Source organism: Nannobrachium achirus, assembly GCF_963921795.1.
Source record: "Nannobrachium achirus genome assembly, chromosome: 11".
Classification (NCBI taxonomy): domain Eukaryota; kingdom Metazoa; phylum Chordata; class Actinopteri; order Myctophiformes; family Myctophidae; genus Nannobrachium; species Nannobrachium achirus.
The window spans coordinates 21,766,712-21,781,324 of record NC_137820.1 but is presented as its reverse complement, the minus strand read 5'-3'; the positions used below and the strand labels follow the sequence as shown (position 1 = coordinate 21,781,324).

Here is a 14,613-nt window from a genome sequence, read left to right as displayed (position 1 = left end):
AGATCAGCTATTTTTTGCTTCTTTTGAATTGTAATCCTGAATAATTTTTTTGTTATTTTTTAACTGGAATCCTGAAATGTAACATTTTGATTTAATTTCAAACACATTTAGTTATATATTCATGTTGACTCTATGAACGTAAATACAAATACCTACATTGGACATAAAAAAAATACATTTGAATACTACTATACTAGTCATTAAGCTACTAATATAGACTGACAGAATTAAAGCAAGTCATGTTTGGAATTGTAACAGCTGAAAGCAATAATATATCAGTATTCCGGTATTAACCAGCGGGCCGCATTAAGTAAAGGCCCCCGGGCCGCCAGTTGCCCATGTATGACCTAAGGTGAACACTATCTGACCCTATCTCTGAGATATGGAGGGCATTCCAAGGCCTCTTTCTCTGCATGGGAAACACCGGTACACGGAACAAAGCACAGGTCTGCAGGTTAATTCTCATGAGGCATAACCTCACATTATTTAGAAAACCACAGGTCAGTTTGTACCAGTTATTTCATAACAGCATATAGAGCAAATTCTCCCATGTCAACACCTTCCCCTTGGCGCCCGTGCTCTAAGCGGACAAGAGGCACAGAGATGATACACAGCAAACACTAGGCGCACTATGCTCAGAGTGATGCAATGCTGGTGCAAGCCACTGGCAGCTGCAGCATTCCTGTAGGAATATTGTACAGTACTTCTCACTTGCATCTGTTCCCCAAAAAATGTCCCAAAAGCTGAAAATAACCAAATCTAAGCAAGAAAAATAAAGTGTTATAATTACCTTCATGGCTTCAATGAGTCTGTTGGCAAAGTACAGCTGTTTGTTTTCAAAGCACTGAACTGGAACAGAGATGCAAAATAAATATATTCTATTCAACTCAAGTCATGTTCCATAATAGCTTTGGAGGTGATTCACATTTGTTATGAGAATTGCTCATTTTATTCTAAAACATAATAAAAGATTGAATAATGTACGTACCCAGTCTGAGGAATGACTTCTTTAGGCCGCAACTTCTTTGCGGATGCTCTCCTGCATGTCATACGGGCTGTAGTTCTTATATCTGTCAAATACTAGCAATCAGAGAGAACAATTAATCCATATTTACAGTATTTCATCTGCATTAGAACGTCAAGAGCACAAAAGTCTCATTGGCATTTGTATTGAATTCTGTGCAGGACAGTTAAGTGAGGGTGAGGAGGCCAATTATGTGCAATAAAGGTCCCTAAATGGGAATTGAACTTGGGTCATTGTGGTTAGGGGATCAGCTGTTCTTACTGGTATGACCATGATACTGACAAGACACTGACCATGATACTGACCATGATACTGACCATGATACTGACATGATACTGACTATGATGCTGACCATGATACTGACAAGACACTGGCCATGATACTGACCATGATACTGACCATGATACTGACAAGACACTGACCATGATACTGACATGATACTGACTATGCTGCTGACATATGATATAGTGACATGATACTGAGATGCTCTGTGGGTGTCTTGGGGTTTGGGGAGTCTTTGACACCTGCTGTTGTCGACCGATAGTCAGCTTTGTCTGTCTTGGCCTTTAGGAGGAGATTTGTGTCTGGCTGTATTTGACAACATGCTTTGGAGTGTGAAAAAAAAGAACAAGGATGGCCAGTGCGTGCCCATATCGGATGTAGGCACGCAAAACCTTCATGATTGATTAATTAATTGATTGATTGATTGATTGATTGATTGAATACTTTATTAGAAGTTCGCATACGAAAGGCACAGCACAGGACAGTACAGTTCAGATACAAGGTCTACTAATAGGATTTAAACACAAGAAAGCACAATGTCTTGTTTACATTGGGGTCCTTTTGTACTCAATTCATAGAGGAACTATAGGCCTACTAAGCGTATTATTTTCAGGCCTATCAAAAATATCACACAAAGCACCTTCAACTCTACACATGCAAAATATCTCTGTCCTCTTGGATGAGGACACGGTTTTAAGAACCAAATATTCATTAATTCTACATGTCACCTACACCAGGGCCAGGTCCTTTTTGAACACGTAGTAAAATACATTTACTTGTTATTTTATTGCTCATTCATACTCTAGTTTTAGGTGAGTATAGTCACTGTAGTTTCTAAAAGTCACTAAACTACTATAACATTATGGGCCCTATTATGATCCAGGTCTTATGCCTTATGCCTTGACTTCTTTACCTTTTTTTCACTTTTTAAATACTTCAAATGCTGATCTACATCTGCACGTTGTGAACTTGCAGATCAGCTATTTGAAATATTTAAAAAACAAAAACAAAATAGTAAAAAAAGGCAAAGAAGTTAAGGCATAAGGCATAAGACCTGGATCATAATAGGGCCCTATATGTCACTCACCTCGGTGAGTTGCTCTAGGGTTCCAGACTGCAACACCACCCCCTGGCGGTAGTATTCCAAAACGAAGTGTGTGAAAGAGGCTAGAGTTGCTCACCTCTCAAAAAAGGTGAGTAGCTACCCACCTCACTATTCAGCTGTCACCTGTCGGCTGAATGTAAGTCATATTTATTCTCTGTCTTGCATTGAGAGGATACGTTGCTGTTCATGCACAGGATATTGGGGTGAAAGTTCATCATATTGGAGGCACAACAAACATATTTTGGGGATTGTACTTTGAAAAAGGTAAGCTGCACACCTATACTGTAACATTGAACAAAAGCTCCATGCAGCACGGCGAATTGAAATGCTTTCACCTCAAAACTCTGACACCATCGTCATCAAGTGGTTCCTGTGTACAGGGACGGATTAACCCCCGCGACGGCCCCTGGTCGATTATTTTTTAGGAGAGAAAAATCAAGCCATCAGTGTCAATTAATCAGATGCAGAAGTGCCAGTGCTGAGATTTCATGATCCCATGAACTTCTGATGATGAGTCAAGAGCTTTTCCATCTAAGCCACCCAAACACACATAGGTCTACTTTGGGTGCCCACTGCCCAGTCAATTTTCAAAGAAATTTTGAGTTACTCATGTATGTCTCTACAAAGAACATTCCAAAGTACTCCATCATCAAACTACAGGTAGACTGGGGTTTGAATATGGAACCTCTCTGCTGAAAGTCAGATCATTAGACCACTCAGGGACGGATTAACCCCTGTGAGGGCCCCTGGTCGATAGTTTTTTAGGGCTCCCCCACCCTCCACCATAACCCCCCTCCCTCCCGACACGCACTACCCAGCTCGGATTTTAAGCCATGGTGATCATCTGTGGGCCAAGAAAGCATCTGTTGACAACAGCGGAGGGGCCCACACATTTGATTTTTAACGTATACATTTAATAGTAAATTGTCAATGACCACGCAGCCCAGTTCCCCCAAGGGCCCCTGAGAGCCAAGGGCCCCTGGCAACGGCCCCACCGGCCCAATGGTTAATCCAGCCGTAAAGCTTACTAGGATCTCCTTTTAGTTGACCTTGTACCAGTGATTTGTGCTGTCATGAAACTGTACTCTTTTCTATTGCAAACTGCTAATAAACTCTTCAATCAATCAATCATTCAATCAATCTCTTCTCTAGACACAGAAATCAGTTTGAATAGTTTCTCCCTGCACATGTACAGTCCTTTGACCAGGAGAGGGCAGTGCAGCCTTACAATCTGCTCCAGTGTTTGCTGGTAACAGGTAATGTGTCATTTAATCAGACAGTGCTCTCTTCAGGGCTCAGAGTGTCCTGTTAAGAAAAGCATGGAACATCATCAATGTATCAGAGAGTATGTGGTTTCCACATACGCGATCGTGACCCATCTTTGCGTTGTGGACCAATTTTTATGGGCTGCGAGTAATTTCCATTTCCTACATTTAAATAATATAATATAAAAAAAGTTTAGACATAAAAAACACAACTTTTCTTCTACAAACAATTCCAACATTTTTCAAAAGTATCTCATAAATAAAATGAAAATATATAGCTTCCATAAATACATTTTATGTAGTGAAAATAGCAGATCTACAAGCTTGTAGATCTGCTATTTTCACTATTTTTTGTCCCAGGCAAACTCTATTGGGTCTTGAATTAAAACATTTGGGAACCACTGGCCTATATTATCAAGGACTATGCATGTAATATTTGTGACATGGAAATAAGCTTATCACAGTCTGGTGGCCTTATACAGTTCCATATGCACTACTAAGGTGATAGACTCTGGGACTACAAATGTCTGGTTAGGGTGTCAATGACAACCGCTCATGCCTAAAGTACAATAGTAGAGTACTTGGGCTCACAATCACATCAGCAAACACAATAAGATGATGGTTCTATATCTGTTACATTGACTTGCTACTGTGAACACATTTCAAAAGAAGTAGGTCTATATTGTGATATATAGAGTATTTACCATGATAAGAGTGGCAGATTCTACAACGGCTAGTTCCATTCCTTGATTCTGATTGGATGGTTTGATTGGTTTCCCTTTAATTGCTGTGGTATATGAGACTATAATCCACACCTTGAATCAGTTTATATCAAACCCAGGTGCGTTATTTCTTTTCACAGTGTTCCACAGTGCACCAATTATCTGCACCTGTGTTGTTGGCAAAAAAGCTGGGAACTACTTTCTTGCAGACCTTGTTGTGAATTATTAGTGAAATAGAACAGTTTTAATTTGTACATGCGAGGCATGTGGTTACCTGTATTTTATAGTGGCTGAGAGGGTTGGAGACACTCGGCTTCGCCTCGTGTCTCACCACACCTCTCAGCCGTTTTAAAATACCAGGTAACCACATGCCTCTTGTGGCTTATTGGTTCATTTTAAGTTCACTGTGACTGTTTTCTACATTATTCTCTATTTATACAATCCCCATGTCCTAGGACTTTTTTGTTTTTGCTATTCAACCAGACCATGATCAAAATTGACTACATGTCACCCAAAAATGACCATTTTTTGCCTCAATATAGACACACGTTGCCCCAGAAGGTAAACAGCCGACTTCCAGAGATCGCATAGCAGCAAATTGCAACACCAGGTTTTTTTAATATGTTGAATCTAGGGTTGCAATACCTCCCAATGGAAGCCAATGAAAGTTTTTTTTGCATGCAATCTGATCGTATTAAACGACATCAAACTCACCAACATTGCGGCTGTATGGAAAGCTTGAATTATCCTCTTTCTATCTGCAAAGTATTTGTTTCATAAAAATCCACCATACACATGTAAATCCAAGCAGACATGTTTTTTTTCCTAAGTGAACTTTGGAAGCACTCGTCTTCAATAACGCAACGTCCCGCTGCCTCCTGCATTATGTGTAATTTAGAACCAGGTGGTACACAGGACCGCTGAGCGATTTCCCATGAGCGCTTCCAAACTCCAACACTTAATAACCTAAAAAATAATAACCTGGACTGAATTTCTTGGCAGAAAGTAATGAAAACGTGTCTACGGTGGGTTTTTATGAAACAAACACTTTGCACATAGAAAGAGGATAATTCAAGCTTTCCATACAGCCACAATATTGTTGAGTTTGATGTCGTTTAATACAATCAGATAGCAAAAAAACTGTTTGGATGCATTAGCTGCCAAGTGCCAATGGGAGCTATTGCAACCCTAGATTCAACATATTTAAATAAAATCTAGTGTTGCAATTTGCGGCTATAGAGATCGCAGAGAGTTAGACAAAATGGCTCATAGGAAGCTAATAATTTTGCACTTATGTTGATTGTTGATATCCTTTTTATCACTGATATCCTTTAAAGCCCTAGTTGATACCTGTGGTTGTTTGAATAAGATTATGCGGTTACTTTAAATCCTTAGTTTTCCATTCCGACATATCCCCATTCCGACACACCAGGTTAGCATTCACCAGCGTCGGCAGGTTAGCATTTCACCAGGTGAGCATTCACCAGTATCGGCAGGTTAGCATTCACCAGCGCTAGTTTTACTGAGGTTAGCCCGGGGTTAAGGTTAGGTTTAGGTGGTCGGAATGGCAATATGTCGGAGTGCTGACATGCAACCGTACTCTTTAAGACAAATATACTGTGCTCATTTGTTGTCATGTACTTGAATCCACTCATCCAATCTCATTAAGTGGATTCAAGTGGATTCTTGACAACAAATGAGCACAGTATATTTGTCTTAAAGAGTACATAGCGGTAGGTTATTAATATATTATTTTTGTTTTTTATTAGGACAGCACTTAAACACAATGAAACAATAAAATAATATATTAATAACCTACCGGTATGTTCTCTTTAAGACAAATATACTGTGCTCATTTGTTGTCATGTACTTGAATCCACTTTATGAGAAGGCCATCTCAATATGATGGAAAAGTACAAATTGTATTTAGTAGAAAGGCATGTGTGAGATTCAAGTTAGAAAGAGAGGCTTAGCTTACAAAAATGCAAATGAATTGACAGGCGAGAAAAGAATTGTGAAAGAAGTTGCAATTGTGTCTGGATTCTTAACCGTTGACAAGACAACAGGTATGAAAGTAGTTGTTTATCTGTACTTGTTGTTCTCTCTGTTCTTCCCTATTCTGAGACATTGCAGATATGTTGAGAAACTCTCCTCCAAAGAAATGCAGAAGTCAGATCAGTTACCCCCAGTCTGAGACCAACCTATATTTTTTGCATAAATAGGGCTTAGGGACAGAATAGCGAGTGCTCAGACATCATCATAGATGACATCATCTAGAGGGTGTGTAATTGTGTATATCCTCTATCACAGTTTCCTTTGTGCACAGAAACCACTCAAGTTGCAGCCCATAGACTTCACGATGTTTGCTAGTCTGTTGACACTTCGAAACACTCATAATGCTTTTTCAAGTATTTTAAAACAAGCCTCTTGCTTTTATTGAAAAATGAAAATATAGAACTCAGAACACATCTTTTATTTAGAAGGTTTCATTAGAAGAGGTTTCATTTGAATTTTGCATAATTTTAACCTTGTATTTATTGTATAAACCAGTGCTATGAGAATGGTTTAATTTGAGCCATGTATTTATTGCATAGTTGCTATTAGAAGGTTTCATTTAAACCTTGTATTTATTGTATAGTTACTATTAGAATGGTTTAGAATGGCAGAAAGGTAAAATAACAACCGTGTCAATTCTGTCAAATGAGGAAGTCAAATTTGTGTGTCGCGGCCCTCAGATCACATCTACATTGCACCACCAATCCGACTAATATGTCCATATAGAGATCCTTCATGTCAAGACCGATATGTCCATATATGGACTGCTCTCCAAAACAGGTTTGGGGAATTGATTACACAGCACCTGCACATGCAGTCTCAATGTTTGTTAACAGTGGCGTCACACTGGGGGAAAAGTGGGACCGACACCTTGGGGTCCCGAGGGACCCCAAGGTGGGGGGCCCTCGGCGAAAAGCCTGGATTGAGACCAATTTGCTTTGTAGTTCGCACTTCCGATCTAGAGCGGATACAGAAACGCAAACGTGGGTCTGCATGTACTGTATATGGGTGTGGAACTTACCGATGCAGTATAGGTGTGCTCTAGACTGATATGATGGCTGAACAATTAAATGGAAAGCAGTCTTTTCATTGGCTCCGCAAAAGCCAGCTAATTCCTTGCAGCTAAAAATAAATTCCACACATGTGATGACTGATGACTGAAGAAGTTTGCAGTTGCAAAAACTAAGTATAAGTCATGCCTTGGTACACAAAAGTTAAATCATTTTTTTTTACCACCACTGTACTGTACAAACAGGTGGTGCACGCCCACTCCCACATGAAGAACATTCATGGGGGGCCCACAGTGAATCCTTGTATCCAGGGCCCAGAATTTGGTGTGACACCCCTGTTTGTAAACAAATAATTGGTCAATACAGTGCACCTCCAAAACCTCTTTAACTTCTGTCCATAGGGACATAGTCCTGCTAAATACAAATCCAATGGCCAAAACATACCGATTTTCCATATTACATCCTGATTGGCTAAAATTGGCTTCCAAAATTTGCAGGATTGCTCCGTTTTGAACAAAATGCCTCAAATCATGAACACAGCATGCAATCTTGGTGAAATTGAGCATGCACATTCCAACTAGACAAGAGGAAGAAATGCCACTTAACATTTCTCAAATCAACCTCATGGTGGCGCTATAAAACTTTAACTGCACCGATTAGTGGAAAACGTTGTATGCGCACTCCCTAGAGGCTAAGGAAAAACCATAGCATTTTTCACATTTGCCTTTTATAGCGCCACCAGGAGGCCAACTTATGTAAAACACATTCTTTGCTATTACTCCATCAGATTTTCTCCAACAATCACTCAAATCACTACACAGTATCTCTATAGTCAAGTGATCAAGACCGATCTGTCCGATATTTCATTTTCCATCCTAATTGGCTAATATTGCCTCCCAAAGTTTGCAGAATTGCTCAGTTCTTTTTTACAAAATGCCTCAAATCATGAACGCAGCGTGAGATGACCTTGAAATTTGCCACACATATTCCCATTATGTCAAGGAACACATGCCACCCTTTTCACATTGGCCTATTATAGCGCCACCAGGACGCCTGACCTGGTGGAGATCTGTGCTCGGAAGAGCACTGTTTCTAGTTTTCTAGAACGAGTAGAAATAAAAGGAGGGAGGACAGGGAGAGAACGGAGAACAATAAAAACTCAAACATTAAAGATGCACTTCAAAGAGAACCTCCAAACAATGCTTTTTTTTTAACTGTTACTTCATCATATTATTTTGGATATTTCTCATCATCGTTTCAATCTTGTAGAACATACTGTAGGCTGAGAAATAAAGCCATTAAGCCATTATATATTAAACTACATCCAAAGACAACCCTAAACCTGTGTATCAGACAAGGCAATGTCTAGACTGTTGCTCCCTGGGTTTGTGTAAGTTTTGTTCTGAGGCAGCTCTTCAGCGAAGGCTTTCTCCAGCACCTTTAGGATAGACCTGCGGAATACATCCTTGAAACCCTGACCCATGAACACGTACAGCAGTGGGTTCAGGCAGCTGTTGAGAAGTGCCAGGCCGGTGGCTATGGGGATCCCGGTTGAGAACACATCATCCAGTGTTCCACTATACTTTGTCACCAGGGAATTCACAAAAACAATCAGATACATGATGTGATACGGGGCCCAGCACAGGAAAAATGTGGCGATAACAGCTGCTATGATTTTGAAGGGGCGACATGATTGACTGGCCAGCGAGCGACTATTCCTGATCCGGTAGATGATGACAGAATAGCAGGAGACGATGACAGTGCAAGGGACCACGAATCCCATGAGGAAGTGAGCGATGATCATGACCCCAAATCGAATGTAGGATGACGACAACTGATTCACTTCAGGTGTACTGTAGTTATTGGTATCTGCAAGGTTGTAGTTATTGGTGGCTGCAAGGCTGTGGTAGCACCAGATGAAGTCACGGTAGGAGGCCAGTGTGTTCTTAAAGATGAAGTAAGGGGAGCTGAGAGCCAAGGCCAGCACCCAGACACCCAGACTAACACAAGACGCCTTTCTGACGCTGCGGTGGTTCTGGGCCCAAACTGGACACACCACACATACACATCTGTCAACACTGATGACCACCAGGATGTAGATGCTGGCAAACATGGTCAGGAAGAAAATGGTATGGTCCATTTTGCACCAGAATTTTCCAAAAGGCCAATATCCGTCCAGAGCTGTGTATGTGATTCTCAGGGGCAGGAACGCTGTAACGAGGAAGTCGGCCACAGCGAGGTTGAGGTACCAAACGGTGTTGACGTTTTTCTTCATTTTGAATCCCGTCACCCAGATGACAACACCGTTCCCCAACACGCCGAGCACAAAGACCAGGCTGAAAATGACGAGGGACACAATCTTTTTGAAGGACACAGATCTTTGAAATTCAGTATTGTTGTCATCCTTCTCTATATTGTGAAAAACAGCAGCCGTGGTCATAATCTCCATCGTCCTAAAACCTAAAATAACAAAACAAAGGTTAATGCTTTGTTTTAACACGCCATGTATTATTATACTGAAATTATTTGGTGCCAGGGACCCCCGTACAAGATTTATATTGTTAAAATGTTTCATAATTATATGAGAAGAAGAAAAAAAATATATACTGTATATAAGTAAGTCTTGTCGAGCCATTGAGGCCCATAGGGCAGGAGCCTATCTCCTGATTCTGTAGCTTGAGGCAGCTTGGTGCACAAGTACTACACCACCTGGACATGACACTAGTATGTCCACGGGATCGAACCACAACCTCCCAGTCTCAGGGCAGACAGTCTAACCACAAGGTCCCCGAGCAGTGCTCACTGAGCATGGTATCAAACACAACCCACGTGCATATCTCCTTGTATGGGCCGTTCTGTCCGTGACGTTAGTTATCTCCATACATAGAGTTCCGTGCTTGTCATACATACCGGTAGGCACTATACACACAAAGACAGGAGCGGTTAGCACCACACAAAAATCCCACCCAGTGGGAGTGAGTGGTGCCTTAGCCTAATACCATACCATAGTACACAGTATCACTTGAAACACTTCAAGGCTGCTCAACAGCGCAATTGAAGGTTCGTCACCCAACGATATGGCAGCTGTTGAGGCCGTACTGATACATATGGACAGACATACACACGCAGTCAGTTGTTAACTTGTTGGATCGGCTAGCTAGGCCTACCGTTACTAAATACAGCTGATGCAATTTCACACCTCAACATTTTGTAACTGATATATTTATTTATGTTAAAATAAGTGTTAAATATAGCTCTATATTCTAGATAGCAATCATGTCTGTATAATAAAGAAAGTGAAATAAAAGATACCTGTTACAAAGTGTTGAAGAGGTGTCAGTCAGAGAAGTGTCTTGTTCAAACTCTGGTCAGTGAACACTGAGGAGCTCAGGGCAACTTCACCTTATGCATGTAACCATGTAAAATGGGGAAGTTGCATTTGTTATTTAAAGCGAGTTTACTCAGAAAATGCAGCTATGGCCTTATACTGTTCCATATGCACTAGGGTGATGTCATTTCAAAAGAAGTATATTTTTTGTGATATATATATATAGAGTATGTTGTTTACGCTGTATTGATTTACCATGATAGAATGGCAGACTTGTAAAAGTCAGTTTCACTGTGACAGTTTTTCACCATTATTCTCTATTCATACAATCCTCATGTCCTAGGACTTCCGGGGGTCATTTGTAGACTTTTTGTTTTTGCTATGTTCTACCAGACCATGGTGACATGACTACATGTCGCCCAAAAGTTCAATCATGCCTGTCACCTTTGAAAAGTGTACTTTGGTAAATTGGTAAATGTCGGAATCTTCAAAGCTTGAAGATTCCTACATTTTCAACTACAGAGTGAATTCTCCAGGTTAGTATTAATCTGTCTTGCAAGACAGCAGATGGAAGAAGCAAGATGCGACAATTTCCCCAAATAAATAGCCCAATATACATGACAGACAAGCGTATCCGGGTATTGAAAACCACAAGGGATGCGTTCGTGACATATATACCATGCGGCCACTTAAACTTTAAATTTCCAATGCTAGCCCTTTTTACTCACCGATGAAGTATATTATGGTATCTTGTGGGTTGTATATTGCGATGGCAGTTATATCACATTAAAAAAGTCAAATCAAACAAATGGGACACTTTATTAGAACACAAAAAAATCGCTAAAGCCTCAGTATTCAACCAGTGAAATTACAGTATTTTACTATGCCTCTCATAAGGATTGCATTGACAGCTGCAGTACATCGTTCTCCCTTACCCGAAGTGGGGCCGCTGTCTCAATAGGGAGCGTAAATTTGTAGGTTTAGTCTGAAACTGTGCCCTATTCTGAACGATTTCTAGGGGAGGGACTTTTGTGCGAGCGTGCACGTGCGCTGCCGTGCGCGAGTGATCGCGACACATGGTGATCGCGACGCACAGTGATCGCGACGCATGGTGATCGCGATGTACGGTCGCGGCGTGTGTGTGTGTTTGTTTGTGTGTGTGTCCCTCTCTGTGCCAGTGACTGCTTCCACACAGAACTGCGACCAGAAACATGTAATCAACATTAACAACTTGGTGAGATCAGCGCGCACGCATGTGTGTGTGTGCCTGCCTGCCTAGTGTGTGAACTTTGTTTGAATCGTTTCAACTGCTGCGCGGATTGGATATTCGTTTGACCCACCCCCTTCCCCCGCGCTCATTGGAGCAGCCTCAATTTTTGGCTGCTAAACTGCCGATTCATGTACTCAGCTCCAGACCAGAGAAACAGTCCACTCTGAGAGTGGGTGGGGTCTATGGGCTGGAAACCAGGCTACGGCCGTGTGTCTCTATTGGTAAATAATTTTCGCTGTATCGCGAATGGGCATGGCTTCATACTGTACATTGGACACGCCCCTACAGTCCTTGGCAGAGAGGCCAGAAAAATATTGCATTGGATTTCACACATTTTAAAACTTAATATGTCAAACCTTTTGATTTTTTTCAACATTCAAAATGTGTCTGTTGGTTAATAATCCATTACTCTGTTGTGTGACAAACTGGGAATACATTTGTTATCATATTTATTTTGCTATACATGCTCTTTAACTTCTGCCCATAGGGGTATAGTCCTGCTAAATACAAATCCAATGGCCAAAACACACAAACAACATTTTAAATGTGTTTGATGACTGTGTACAATTAGAAATCTCTGAAACCTGAATCAAGAATGAACTTTATTGTCTCATCACTGGTGTGTAAAGAAGTGGGTGAAATATATATTTTGCATAAGCTCCATCATTTTCTTATTATTTACAAACAGAGTAGAAATGAAAGGAGGGAGGACAGGGAGAGGAAGAAAACGGAGAACAATAAAAACTCAAACAATAAAGATGCACTTCAAAGAGAACCTCCAAACAATGTTTTTTTTCCCCTGTTACTTCAACATATTATTTTGGATATTTGTCATCATTGTTTCAATACTGAACATACTGTAGGCAACTGAGAAGTAAAGCTATTTACATATTAACCCAATGTTTTTCTGAAAAACGTATGTTTCTTTAGCTGTGGTGCTCAAAGTTTTTAATGTCAAGGACCCCTAGAATTATATGTTTTTGACCACAGACCCCCATCTCAAAATATGTTGTTCCAGGGACCCTCCAGAAGCAAAGATATGAGTAAAAAAATGCTTTAAAATAATATATATTCAAATATTTACACAAATCTTTAAGTATTAAAAAAATAGCAGATCTACAAGCTCGCAGTGCTGCACTCGGTGCCACGCTGTGAGCTTGTATAACTGCTCTTTTTTAAATAAAGTACACCCAAAGACAACCCTAAACCTGTGTATCAGACAAGGCAGTCTCTAGACTGTTGCTCCCTGCGTTTGAGTACGTTTTGTTCTGAGGCAGCTCTTCAGCGAAGGCTTTCTCCAGCACCTTTAGGATAGACCTGCGGAATACATCCTTGAAACCCTGACCCATGAACACGTACAGCAGCGGGTTCAGGCAGCTGTTGAGAAGTGCCAGGCCGGTGGCTATGGGGATCCCGATTGTGACCAGGCCATCCAGTGTTCCACTGTAGTTTGTCACCAGGGAATTCGCAAAAGCAATCAGATACATGATGTGATAGGGGGCCCAGCACAGGAAAAATGTGGCGATAACAGCTGCTATAATTTTGAAGGGGCGACTTGATTTGCTGGCCAGCGAACTATTCCTGAGCCGGTAGAGAATGACAGAATAGCAGGAGACGATGACAGTGCAAGGGACCACGAATCCCATGAGGAAGTGAGCGACGATCATGACCCCAAATCGAATGTCCGATGACAACTGAGTCACTTCAGGTGTACTGTAGTTATTGGTGGCTGCAAGGTTGTAGTTATTGGTGAGTGCAAGGTTGTGGTAGCACCAGATGAAGTCACGGTAGGCGACCAGTGTTTTCTTAAAGATGAAGTATGGGGAGCTGAGAGCCAAGGCCACCACCCAGACACCCAGACTAACACAAGACGCCTTTCTGACGCTGCGGTGGTTCTGGGCCCACACTGGACACACCACACATACACATCTGTCAACGCTGATGACCACCAGGATGTAGATGCTGGCAAACATGTTCAGGAAGAAAATGGTATGGTCCATTTTGCACCAGAATTTTCCAAAGGGCCAATATCCGTCCAGAGCTGTGTATGTGATTCTCAGGGGCAGGAACGCTGTAACGAGGAAGTCGGCCACAGCGAGGTTGAGGTACCAAACGGTGTTGACGTTTTTCTTCATTTTGAATCCCGTCACCCAGATGACAACACCGTTTCCCAACACGCCAAGCACAAAGACAAGGCTGAAAATGAAGAGGGATACAATCTTTTTGAAGGACACCGATTTTTGAAGTTCAGCATTGTAGTCATCCATCTCTGTGTTGTTATAAACAGCAGTTGTGGTCATAATCTCCATCGTCCTATAACCTAAAATAACAAAACAAAGGTTAATGCTTTGTTTTAAAGGAGTAGTTCACCCCCAAAATGACTTTTTTTCTATTGATTAGTCATGCCATGGAGACTAGATTTCAATAATATTTTTTGTTTTTTGTCGCATTCCTAAGACAAAAATGTGATAACAATACATTTACCCCCATTCATTCCGGATGGTGACCCGTTTCGAAACGGGTCACCATCCGGAATGAATGGGGGTAAATTT

At 41.2% G+C, this 14,613-nt stretch overlaps 2 protein-coding genes across 2 annotated transcripts; both read right to left on the bottom strand.

Annotated features, from left to right (window-relative positions):
• Positions 1 to 8,799: 8,799 nt before the first annotated feature.
• Positions 8,800 to 9,912, bottom strand: LOC308294217 (chemerin-like receptor 1; the record flags this gene model as incomplete). The annotated part of the gene is made up of 1 exon (XM_080736944.1): positions 8,800 to 9,912. The coding sequence occupies one exon, from the start codon at positions 9,910 to 9,912 to the stop codon at positions 8,800 to 8,802; it is 1,113 nt and encodes a 370-aa protein (XP_080593070.1).
• A 3,351-nt stretch (positions 9,913 to 13,263) lies between these two features.
• LOC308294216 (chemerin-like receptor 1) lies at positions 13,264 to 14,370 on the bottom strand (the record flags this gene model as incomplete). Its single annotated transcript, XM_080736943.1, has 1 exon — positions 13,264 to 14,370. One exon carries the CDS (start codon positions 14,368 to 14,370, stop codon positions 13,264 to 13,266), a length of 1,107 nt encoding a protein of 368 aa, XP_080593069.1.
• Positions 14,371 to 14,613: the final 243 nt, after the last annotated feature.